Source organism: Rhinoraja longicauda, chromosome 12 (genome assembly GCF_053455715.1).
Source record: "Rhinoraja longicauda isolate Sanriku21f chromosome 12, sRhiLon1.1, whole genome shotgun sequence".
In the NCBI taxonomy this organism is placed as follows: Eukaryota; Metazoa; Chordata; class Chondrichthyes; order Rajiformes; family Arhynchobatidae; genus Rhinoraja; species Rhinoraja longicauda.
Window position 1 is genome coordinate 51,664,637 of NC_135964.1, and position 12,387 is coordinate 51,677,023.

At 47.0% G+C, this 12,387-nt stretch overlaps 1 protein-coding gene across 6 annotated transcripts in view; it reads left to right on the top strand.

The window, feature by feature from the left end:
* Positions 1–12,387, top strand: part of usp25 (ubiquitin specific peptidase 25) — a 151,677-nt gene that overhangs the window by 30,960 nt on the left and 108,330 nt on the right. For all 6 annotated transcript variants that reach the window (XM_078409739.1, XM_078409740.1, XM_078409741.1 and 3 more), the window contains 2 exons: positions 6,775–6,907; positions 11,227–11,350. Coding sequence is in view for 3 of the 6 variants with exons in the window: in XM_078409736.1 (XP_078265862.1) it covers positions 11,329–11,350 (22 nt within the window). In the remaining 3 variants the exon portion in view is untranslated. Of the gene's footprint in view, positions 1–6,774; positions 6,908–11,226; positions 11,351–12,387 lie in introns of those variants that run through there.

Here is a 12,387-nt window from a genome sequence, read left to right on the forward strand (position 1 = left end):
ACAGCGAATGCAGCACCGGAGACTCAGGTTCGATCCTGACTACGGGTGCTGCACTGTAAGGAGTTTGTACGTTCTCCCCGTGACCTGCGTGGGTTTTCTCCGAGATCTTCGGTTTCCTCCCACACTCCAAAGACGTACAGGTTTGTAGGTTAATTGGCTGGGTAAATGTAAAAAAAATAAAAAATTGTCCCTAGTGGGTGTAGGACAGTGTTAATGTATGGGGATCACTGGGCGGCACGGACTTGGAGGGCCGAAAAGGCTGTATATATATGATATGATATGATATGACAGGCAGTACGCTCTCTTTCTACAGATGATGGCTGACGTGCTGGGCGACAGTAGACAATAGGTGCAGGAGTAGGCCATTCGGCCCTTCGAGCCAGCACCGCCATTCAATGTGATCATGGCTGATCATTCTCAATCAGTACCCCGTTCCTGCCTTCTCCCCATACCCCCTGACTCCGCTATCCTTAAGAGCTCTATCTAGCTCTCTCTTGAAAGCATTCAGAGAATTGGCCTCCACTGCTTTCTGAGGCAGAGAATTCCACAGATTTACAACTCTCTGGGTGAAAAAGTTTTCCCTCATCTCAGTAATCAGACTTGTGTGACCCTGATCACATTGCGTAGGTTTTTCCTCGTCTCCGTTCTAAATGGCCTACCCCTTATTCTTAAACTGTGGCCCCTGGTTCTGGACTCCCCCAACATTGGGAACATGTTTCCTGCCTCTAACGTGTCCAACCCCTTAATAATCTTATATGCTTCAATAAGATCCCTTACTCATCCTTCTAAATTCCAGTGTGTACAAGTGCTTCCAGTGTTTGCTGCAGTTGACTGTGTACGTGCTCCTCCTCCTGATGCTGCCTGTACAATGTGATCAGGGTCAGACGAGTCTTTGATTTTTGTCAGCTACTCGGAAAGGCAGCCAACATAATCAAAGACTGACACAAAAAAGCTGGAGTAACTCAGTAGGTCAGACTTGTCCGCCACGGTCATTCCTTCTCCCTGCTTCTGTTGGGCAGAAGATGCAGCAGCTTGAAAGTGTTCACCATCAGACTCAGGGACAGCTTCTTCCCCTCAATTATCAGGCTTCTGAATGGTCCTTCCACAGGTCATTGAAGGCGTGCACAAAATCATGAGGGGAATAGGTCGGGTAGACGCACAGAGTCTCTTGCCCTGAGTAGGGGAATCGAGGACCAGAGGACATAGGTTTTAAGGTGAGGGGAGAAAGGTTTACTCGTGGCTGAGGGGTAAAATTCTCTCGCAAAGGGTGGTGGGTGTGTGGAACGAGCTGCCGGAGGAGGTAGTTGAGGCAGGTATTATCGCAAGTCCAACAAACATTTAGACAGGTACATGGATGGGACAGGTTTTGAGGGATATGGGCCAAATGTCACCTGGTGGGACTAGTGTAGATGGGACATCTACATGGGACATGGAGAGTAATGCGTTCGGCTGAACGCTCTATGGGAACTACACTCGCCCCCCTGCAGGACCTATACATCAGGAGGTGAAGAAAGCCAATGGAATGTTGGCCTTCATAACAAGAGGAGTTGAGTATAGGAGAAAGAGGTCCTTCTGCAGTTGTACAGGGCCCTAGTGAGACCGCACCTGGAGTACTGTGTGCAGTTTTGGTCTCCAAATTTGAGGAAGGATATTCTTGCTATTGACGGCGTGCAGCGTAGGTTTACTAGGTTAATTCCCGGAATGGCAGGACTGCCATATGTTGAAAGACTGGAGCGACTAGGCTTGTATACACTGGAATTTAGGAGGATGAGAGGGGATCTTATCGAAACGTATAAGGGGTTGGACACGTTAGAGGCAGGAAACATGTTCCCAATGTTGGGGGAGTCCAGAACCAGGGGCCACAGTTTAAGAATAAGGGGTAGGCCATTTAGAACGGAGATGAGGAAAAACTTTTTCATTCAGAGAGTTGTGAATCTGTGGAATTCTCTGCCTCAGAAGGCAGTGGAGGGCAATTCTCTGAATGCATTCAAGAGAGAGCTAGATAGAGCTGTTAGAGAATTCCACAGATTCACAACTCTCTGACTGAAAAAGTTTTTCCTCATCTCCGTTTTAAATGGCCGACACCTTATTCTGAAACTGTGGCCCCTGGTTCTGGACTCCCCAACATTGGGAACATGTTTCCTGCCTCTAAAGTGTCCAACCCGTTCCACTTGAATTTGACTTGATTGCATCTAATGATAGTATATCTGATCTGTTTGTATAAATGCAAAACGCTTTTCACTGTAACTTGGTACACATGAGAATAATGAACCGAAACCTATGCACGAGATGCAACACCTGTCCCTTTACCTCCCCCCTCAACTCCATCAAAGGACCCAAACATTCTTTCCAGGTGAGACAGAGGTTCACCTGCACCTCCTCCAACCTCATCTATTGCATCCGCTGCTCTAGATGTCAACTCATCTATATCGGCGAAACCAAGCGCAGGCTCGGCGATCGCTTCGCTGAACACCTGCGCTCGGTCCGCATTAATGCCACTGATCTCCCGGTGGCCCAGCACTTCAACTCCCCCTCCCATTCCCAGTCTGACCTCTCTGTCATGGGCCTCCTCCAGTGCCATAGTGAGGCCCGCCGGAAATTGGAGGAGCAGCACCTCATATTTCGCCTGGGCAGTTTGCGGCCCGGTGGTATGAACGTCGACTTCTCCAACTTCAGATAGCTCCTCTGTCCCTCCCTTCCCCTCCTCCTTCCCAGATCTCCCTCTATCTTCCTGTCTCCACCTATATCCTTCCTTTGTCCCACCCCCGACATCAGTCTGAAGAAGGGTCTCGACCCGAAACGTCACCCATTCCTTCTCTCCCGAGATGCTGCCTGACCTGCTGAGTTACTCCAGCATTTTGTGAATTAATCCTATGTGAAATGTAATGGATTCTTTGAGATCTACTTTCCAATTTTTTTTAACATTTCTTATTCATTTGTATAATGTAGCCTGCATCTATTCAGTGCACATCCTTATTGATCTGAGATGGTCATGAGGTCATAAGTCATAAGTGATAGGAGCAGAATTAGGCCATTCGGCCCATCAAATCTCCGCCATTCAATCATGGCTGATCTATCTCTTCCTCCTAACCCCATTCTCCTGCCTTTTCCCCATAACCTTCCACACCCATACAAATCTAGAATCTATCTATCTCAGCCTTAAAAATGTACATTGACTTGGCCTTCACAACCTTCTGTGGCAAAAAAAATCCACAGATTCGCCACCGTCTGACTAAAGAAATTCCTCCTCATCTCCTTCCTAAAGGAACGTCCTGTATTTCTGAGGCTATGACCTCTGGTCCTAGACTCTCCCACTGGTGGAAACATCCTCTCTACGTCCACTCTATCCAAGCCTTTCGCTATTCTGTAAGTTTCAATGAGGTCCCTCCCCCATACATCTAAACTCCAGCGAGTACAGGCCCAGTGCCGACAAACGCTCATCATATGTTAATCCCACTCATTCCTGGGATCGTTCTTGTAAACCTCCTCTGGACCCTCTCCAGAGACAGCACGTCCTTCCTCCGATATGGGGCCCATCAGATATGGTGGAAGTGGAATTGGAAAACATGGTGGCACACTAGTTAAATTAACCGACTGATGTTCCAGAGACCTGGACTAATAGCTCAATGACCCGCACCATGCAACTGGAATTTAATTACCACATAAACACCCATCTGCTTAACGAATGTACTTGGGAGATGATCTCTGCCAACATTACCTCATAAACTCTGTGAGTTACATGGCACAGAAACACTGGTGCAAAGTTTAGTTCAGTTTAGAGATACGACGCGGAAACAGGCCCTTTCGGCCCACCGGGTCCGTGCCGCCCAGCGATCCCCGCACACTAACACTATCCTACACCCACTAGGGACAATTTTTACATTTACCAAGCCAAGAACCTATATACCTGTACGTCTTTGGAGTGTGGGAGGAAACCGAAGATCTCGGAGAAAACCCACGCAGGTCACGGGGAGAACGTACAAACTCCGTACAGACGGCGCCCGTAGTCGTGATGGAACCCGGGTCCCCGGCGCTGCATTCGCTGTAAGGCGGCAACTCTACCGCCGCGCCACCGTGACCTCCCTGGTGCATTTCCTTTAAACTTTCCCTTAAGTAAAGTAACAACTGACCAAAGGTGTTTTTTTTAGATGTTTTGTGGTTTGGAATTTTGGACAAGCAATAAACACATTTGGAATTCAGATAATGATACCTGCTTAAAAAGAGAATTGATATTTAGGCAGCAGCGTGGATAGGGCATGTTGGGCGGCGTGGGCAAGATGGGTCGAAAGGCCTGTTTCCATGCTGTATGACACTATGAGAACAATGAAATAAGTATTTAGGTCAGGCAGTTCTACAGACCATCAGCATTTTCAGTATTCTGCAGTTCCAGTATTTGCTGCAGTTGACCGTAGTCTACCTGCTATTCCTCTTGACGCTACGCAATGTGATCAGGGTCACACAAGTCTGATTACTGAGATGAGGAAAAACTTTTTCAGTCAGAGAGTTGTGAATCTGTGGAATTCTCTGCCTCAGAAGGCAGTGGAGGCCAATTCTCTGAATGCATTCAAGAGAGAGCTAGATAGAGCTCTTAAGGATAGCGGAGTCAGGGGGTATGGGGAGAAGGCAGGAACGGGGTACTGATTGAGAATGATCAGCCATGATCACATTGAATGGCGGTGCTGGCTCGAAGGGCCGAATGGCCTCCTCCTGCACCTATTGTCTATTATGTTGGCTGCTCAGAAAAGCAGTCAACATAATCAAAGCCTTGCCCCACCCTGGCAAGAAACATTTAGACAGGTACATGGATAGGACAGGTTTAGAGGGATATGGGCCAAATGCAGGCAGGTGGGACTCATGTAGATGGGACATGTTGGACGGTGTGGGCAAGTTGGGCCGATGGGCGTGTTTCCACACTGTATGACTTGATGACTCAATGAGACAATAGTGGTTGCATTTAGGGTAGATACAAAATGCTGGAGTAACTCTGTGGGTCAGGCAGCATTTCTGGCGAGAAGGAATGGGTGACGTTTCAGGATCCTTCTTCAGACAGTGTCTATCCTGCTGAGTTACTCCAGCTTTTTGTGCCTGTCTTCGGTTTAAACCAACATCTGCAGTTCCTTCTTATACATGATAAGGGAATAACTTTTAGTGCGAGGTATAGCCAGCAATGTCTGAGGAATGCAGAGATTAGCTGTGAAGCAAAACAGCAGTAAAGATTTGCATTGGTGTAGCATTGTTCTTATCTTTTCAGGATGTTCCAAAGCATTTTTACTTTTGAAGTGCATCCGTGTCAACAGTGCACAACGGAAACGGTTAACAGAAGTCGTAATGACAATATAATTTTGATAACATTGGGCAAGGATAAATAATATGAAAGGCAGCACAGCGGTAGAGCTGTTGCCACACAGTGCCAGACACCCAGGTTCCATCCTGACCTCCGTTACTGTCTGTGTGTGGAGTTTGCACGCTCTCCCTGTGACCACGTGGGTTTTCTCCGGGTGCTCTGGTCTCCAGTTCCCAGAGGAAGGGGATCAAGAACTAGAGGACGTAGGTTTAAGGAGAGGGAAGAAAGATTTATCAGGAATCTCAGTGGGTAACCATTTTACACAAAGGATAGACACAAAATGCTGGAGTAACTCAGCGGGTCAGGCAGCATCTCAGGAGTGAAGGAATGGGCGACACTTCGGGTGGAGATCCTTCTTCAGACTGATGGTGGGTGTATAGAGCGAGCTTGCAGAGGCAGTAGTTGGGGCAGATACCTTCACATCATTTCAAAAACATTTGGACAGGTACATGGATCGGATAGGGTTATTGGCCAAATGCAGGCAGATGGGACTAATGTAGAGTTTAAAGAAGGGTCTCGACCCAAAACGTCACCCATTCCTTCTCTCCAGAGATGCTGCCTGTCCCGATGAGTTACTCTAACATTTTGTGTCTTATCTTCGGTGTAAACCGGCATTTTGTGTCTATCTAGATGGGGCATGTCGATCAGTGGGGGCAAATTGGGCCGAATGGCCTGTTTCCGCACTGTAATCAAGATAATAATTCAAAATCATTTGGAGTTTAGAAGGATGAGAGGGGATCTTATAGACATGTATAAAATTGTGAAAGGACTGGACAAGCTAGATGCAGGAAAAAATGTTCCCAATGTTGGGGGAGTCCAGAACCAGGGGCCACACAGTCTAAGACTAAAGGGGAGGCCATTTAAAACTGAGGTGAGAAGGAACTTTTTCACCCAGAGAGTTGTGAATTTGTGGAATTCTCTGCCACGGAAGGCAGTGGAGGCTGATTCACTGGATGAATTTAAAAGAGAGTTAGATAGAGCTCTGGGGGCTAGCGGAATTAAGGGATACGGGGAGAAGGCAGGCACGGGTTACTGATTGTGGATGATCAGCCATGATCACAACGAATGGCGATGCAGGCTCGAAGGGCCAAATGGCCTCCTCCTGCACCTATTTTCTATGTTTCTATGTTCTAAAATACAATTTGTTTGATAAATCCCTCCCCGGAGATAATAGACAATAGACAATAGGTGCAGGAGGAGGCCATTCGGCCCTTGGAGCCAGCACCGCCATTCAATGTGATCATTCTCAATCAGTACCCCGTTCCTGCCTTCTCCCCGTACCCCCTGACTCCGCTATCCTTAAGAGCTCTATCTGCTGCCTGACCCGCTGAGTTGCTCTCGAGCTTCCAGCATCAGCAGTTCCTCGTGCCTCCATTGTCCTGTCCCCTTGTTCGATATCCAAAGGCGCTGACCTCTCGTGTGTCTCGCAGGCAAGCAACGGGGATCTGGCTGAAGCGGTGGCGTTTCTGACCGAGAAGAATGCCAAAGCACCACAGCAGGACTATCACACTGGACAAACTGGCAACGATCGGTATATCAGCGTGGGAAGCCAGGCCGACACAAGTAAGTGACGTGCGGAGGATTCTGGAGGCGGAAAGCAAGCCGGCATCAACTGAATTAATTCAAGAACGTTTTGAAGTGTTTCCAGGCATGCTGCTATATATACACCGATCGGCCAAAACATTATGACCACCTGCCTAATATGCTGTTGGTCCTCCGTGTGCAGCCCCATACACAGCAGGGTGCGATGCACTGTGTATTGTGACACATTCCTCCCGTGACCACCATTAACATTTTCTGTGACTTGTGCCACAGTTGACCTTCTGTCGGTTCGGACCAGACGGGATAGCCTTCGTTGCCCTCGCGCATCGATGAGCCTTGGGCGCCCAACACCCTGTCTGTCGCCGGTTTGTGATTTGTCCCTCCTCGGACCACTGTCGGTCGGTACTCACCACTGCTGACCGGGAGCACCCCACAAGCCTTGCCGTTTCAGAGATGCTCTGACCCAGTCGTCTGGCCATAACAATTTGGCCCTTGTCAAAGTCGCTCAGGTCTTTACTCCTGCCTATTTCTCCTGCATCCAACACGTCAACTTCAAGAACTGACTATTCACTTGCTGCCTAATATATCCCACCCCTTGACAGGTGCCATTGTAACAAGATAATCAATGTTATTCACTTTGCCTGTCAGTGGTCATAATGTTTTGGCTGATCGGTGTATATTAACCAGCACAGATAACTGAGAGTATCTCATTGTCCTCTGTACTATGTCCTACGTATATTGTCCTTGATCATAGGTGATAGGAGCAGAATTAGGCCGTTCAGACCATCAAATATACTCCGCCATTCAATCGTGGCTGATCTATCTTCCCCTCTTAACCCCATTCTCCTGTCTTCTCCCCGTAACCCCTGACAACTGTACAAATCAAGAAATATATAGCATGCAAAACAGAGCTTTTCACTATATGTAAAAATATCCACTGACTTGGCCTCCACAGCATTCTGTGGCAATGAATTCCACAGATTCACCACCCTCTGACTACAGAAATTCCTCCTCAATTCCTGCCTAAAGTAACATCTTCTTATTCTGAGGCTATGATCATTAGTCCAAGACTCTCCCACTGGTGGAAGCATCCTCTCCATGTCCTGTTTGGCAGCACAGTAGCGCAGCGGTAGAGTTGCTGCCACATAGCGCCAGAGACCCGGGTTCGATTCTGGCCTCGGGTGCTGTCTGCACAAGGTTTCTCCCTGTGACCACGTGGGTATTCTCCAGGCGCTCCGGTTTCCTCCCACATTCCAAAGCCATGCGGGTTTGTGGGTTAATTGGCTTCTGCAAATTGTTCTTAATGTCTGTCGGATAGAACTAGTGTACGGGGTGATCGTTGGTCGACACGGCGCTGAAGGGCCCGTTTCTGCGCTGTATCTCTAACGTCAATCCACGCCTCGCAATGAGAAAAAGAGAAATGGATAAAGCAAAGGGGAAGATACAGAGTGCAGAATATAGTGGAGGAAGGAACTGCAGATGCTGGTTTAAACCGAAGATAGACTCAAAATGGTGGAGTAACTCAGCGGGACGGGCAACATCTCTGGAGAGATGGAATGGGTGACGTTTCGGGTTGAGACCCTTCTTCAGACTGAAGTCAGGGGAGGGGGAGATAAATAGATAAGGAAATGTAAGGTGTGAAAACAGGACAAAATGGATGGAGATCAAGAAATATGTAGAATAGATCATTGTTAGCTGGGAGAAGGTAAAAACAAAGCAAACAGAGATAAATTTAGTCGGAGACAGTCAGGCTGGTCGGAGAACTGGGATGGGGGAGGGATGGAGAGAGAGGGAAAACAAGGGTTACTTCCGAGAAGTCAATGTTCAGACCGCTGGGGTGTAAGCTGCCCAAGCGAAATATGAGGTGGTGTTCCTCCAATTTGCGTTGGGCCTCACTCTGACAATGGAGGAGGCCCAGGACAGAAAGGTCAGTGTGGGTATGGGAGTTCTGTACTTACAGGTAAAAAAGAGATTTAGACGTGTAGAGCAATTGTATGGGATGGTAGAAGGTCCTTTTCTGGGAAGATCAGGCAAAGAGTTGCCACGCTCCGGTGCCAACTGGCTGGCAAGACTATCCAGACCTAGGCTGTCCAATTCTTGTTCATAGAAACAGGCCCTTCGGCCCAACTTGCCCATGCCGACCAACATCCCCCATCTACACGAGTCCCACCTGCCTGTATTTGCCCCGTTACCCTCTAAACCTATCCTATCCATGTACCTATCCTAATGTCTCTTAAATGTTATTATGGTATCTGCAATCTCTTATCTATCTCTTTTATCTGTATTTTCCCATTTTGGTATATGCATTTCCCTTGAGTTTGAACTAATTGTGTTGATGTATGGTATAGATGATCAGATTGTATTGTATAGCGAATGGTATGTTAGCATTCATAGCAAGAGGATTTGAGTATAGGAGCAGGGAGGTTCTGCTGCAGTTGTACAGGGCCTTGGTGAGACCACACCTGGAGTATTGTGTACAGTTTTGGTCTCCTAAACTGAGGAAAGACATTCTAGCCTTAGAGGGAGTACAGAGAAGGTTCACCAGATTGATCCCTGGGATGGCAGGACTTTCATATGAAGAAAGACTGGATAGACTAGGCTTGTACCCGCTGGAATTTAGAAGACTGAGGGGGGATCTTATAGAAACATATAAAATTCTTAAGGGGTTGGAGAGGCTAGATGCGGGAAGATTGTTCCCGATGTTGGGAAAGTCCAGAACCAGGGGTCACAGCTTAAGGATAAGGGGGAAGTCTTTTAGGACCGAGATGAGAAAACATTTCTTCATACAGAGAGTGGTGAGTCTGTGGAATTCTCTGCCACAGAAGGTAGTTGAGGCCAGTTCATTGGATATATTTAAGAGGGAGTTAGATGTGGCCCTTGTGGCTAAAGGGATCAGGGGGTATGGAGAGAAGGCAGGTACAGGTTACTGAGCTGGGTGATCAGCCATGATCATATTGAATGGCGGTGCAGGCTCAAAGGGCCGAATGGCCTACTCCTGCACCTATTTTCTATGTTTCTATGTCTATGTTTCTAGTTCTTATAGAAACATTTAAAATTCTTACGGGTGACGTCACCCATTCCTTCTCTCCCGAGATGCTGCCTGACCCGCTGAGTTACTCCAGCATTTTGTGAATAAATACCTTCGATTTGTACCAGCATCTGCAGTTATTTTCTTATAAAATTCTTAAGGGATTGGACAGGCTAGATGCAGAAAAAAATGTTCCCCATGTTGGGGTAGGCCATTTAGGACTGAGATGAGGAAAATCTTTTTGACCTATAGAGTTGTGAATCTGCGGAATTCACTGCCACATAAGGCAGTGGAGGCCAATCCACTAGATGTTAGATATAGCTCTTAGGGATAACGGAATCAAGGGATATGGGGAAAAAAACAGGAAAGGGGTGCTGATTTTGGATGATTAGCCACGATCATATTGAAAGACTGGAGTGACTAGGCTTGTATACACTGGAATTTAGAAGGATGAGAGGGGATCTTATCGAAACGTATAAGATTATTAAGGGGTTGGACACGTTAGAGGCAGGAAACATGTTCCCAATGTTGGGGGTGTCCAGAACCAGGGGCAACAGTTTCAGAATAAGGGGTAGGCCATTTAAAACGGAGATGAGGAAAAACTTTTTCAGTCAGAGAGTTGTGAATCTGTGGAATTCTCTGCCTCAGAAGGCAGTGGAGGCCAATTCTCTGAATGCATTCAAGAGAGAGAGTTAGATAGAGCTGTTAAGGATAGCGGAGTCAGGGGGTATGGGGAGAAGTCAGGAACGGGGTACTGATTGAGAATGATCAGCCATGATCACATTGAATGGCGGTGCTGGCTCGAAGGGCCGAATGGCCTCCTCCTGCACCTATTGTCTATTGTCTATTGAATGACGGTGCTGGATCGAAGGGCCGAATGGCCTACTCTTGCACCTATGTTTCTAGTTCATAAGTGAGAGGAGCAGAATTAGGCCATTCGGCCCAACAAGTCTACTCCGCCATTTAATCATGGCTGATCTATCTCCCTCCTAACCCCATTCTCCTGCCTTCTCCCCATAACCCCTGACACCCGTACTAATCAAGTAATATGTAGCATGCAAAACGAAGCTTTTCAATGTACGTACACTGACATATTCTGTTTAAATAATGTATATCCTCCAGAGACATTTCATGCCACAATAATAATAATGTTCTTTTATTCAACCCAAAAATAATGTTATTGTGTTGGAAGGAACTGTAGACGCTGGTTTACACCGAAGATAGGCACAAAATGATGGAGTAACTCAGCGGGACAGGCAGCGTCTCCATAATGTTATTGTAATCGGATGATTTTGTTTGTGTGATGCCACAGATGTCATCGATCTGACTGGAGATGATAAAGATGACCTTCAGAGAGCGATCGCTCTGAGTTTGGAGGAATCCAATCGTGCATTCAGGGAGACTGGGATAACAGATGAGGAGCAGGCCATCAGTAGGTGAGTTGCTAGACTTTTGACTCTAGGGAACAGCGGAATGAAGGGGTGTGGGGAGAGGGCAGGAACGGGGCACTGATTGCGGATGATCAGCCATGATCACAGTGAATGGCGGTGCTGGCTCGAATGGCCTCCTCCTGCACCTATTGTCTATTGACTCTTGAGAACTAGAAACACAGGCAGCTGTTGTGGAATTTGACAGGTGGATGCAGGAATGATGCTTCAAGTGTTTCAATGTCATGTGTCTCAAACAGAACAATGACATTCCTTGCCTTCAGCAGCACAACAGAATGTGTAATACTCTGTACTCTGTGTACTCTGTATAATAAACTCTCTCTATAACAAACGAGTACCCTCTATATAATAAACGAGAAAAAATAATGTTATTGTGTTGGAAGGAACAGTAGATGCTGGTTTACACCGAAGATAGGCACAAAATGATGGAGTAACTCAGCGGGACAGGCAGCGTCTCGATGATGTTATTGTAATAGGATGATTTTGTTTGTCAGTAGAGAGCAGAAAGATAGACACAAAATGCTGGAGTAACTCAGTGGGACCGGCAACATCTCTGGAGAGAAGGAATTTGTGACGTTTTGGGTGGAGACCCTTCTTCAGAGAGAGATTATATATATAGGGGGGAAAACTGCAGATGCTGGTTTAAATCGAAGGTGGACACAAAATACTGGAGTAACTCAGCGGGTCAAGCAGCATCTCGGGAAGAAGGAATGGGTGACGTTTCGGGTCGTGACCCTTCTTCAGTCTGAAGAAGGGTCTCGACCCGAAACGTCACCCATTCTCTCCAGAGATGTTGCCTGGCCCCCTGAGTTACTCCAGCATTTTGTGTCTAAAAGCAGTTGGACATTGATAGACCAAATAAAATTTTGATTCCCACCCATCAATTTGTTTGAGGTGAAAACTTTATGGTTTTGCTTCTTTTCCACTTATGTACCGACTGGCATTCTTAAATAAAGGTTGTATTAAAATCATTAAAAAAATCATGAGAGGAATAGATCGGGTAGATGCACAGAGTCTCTTGCCCA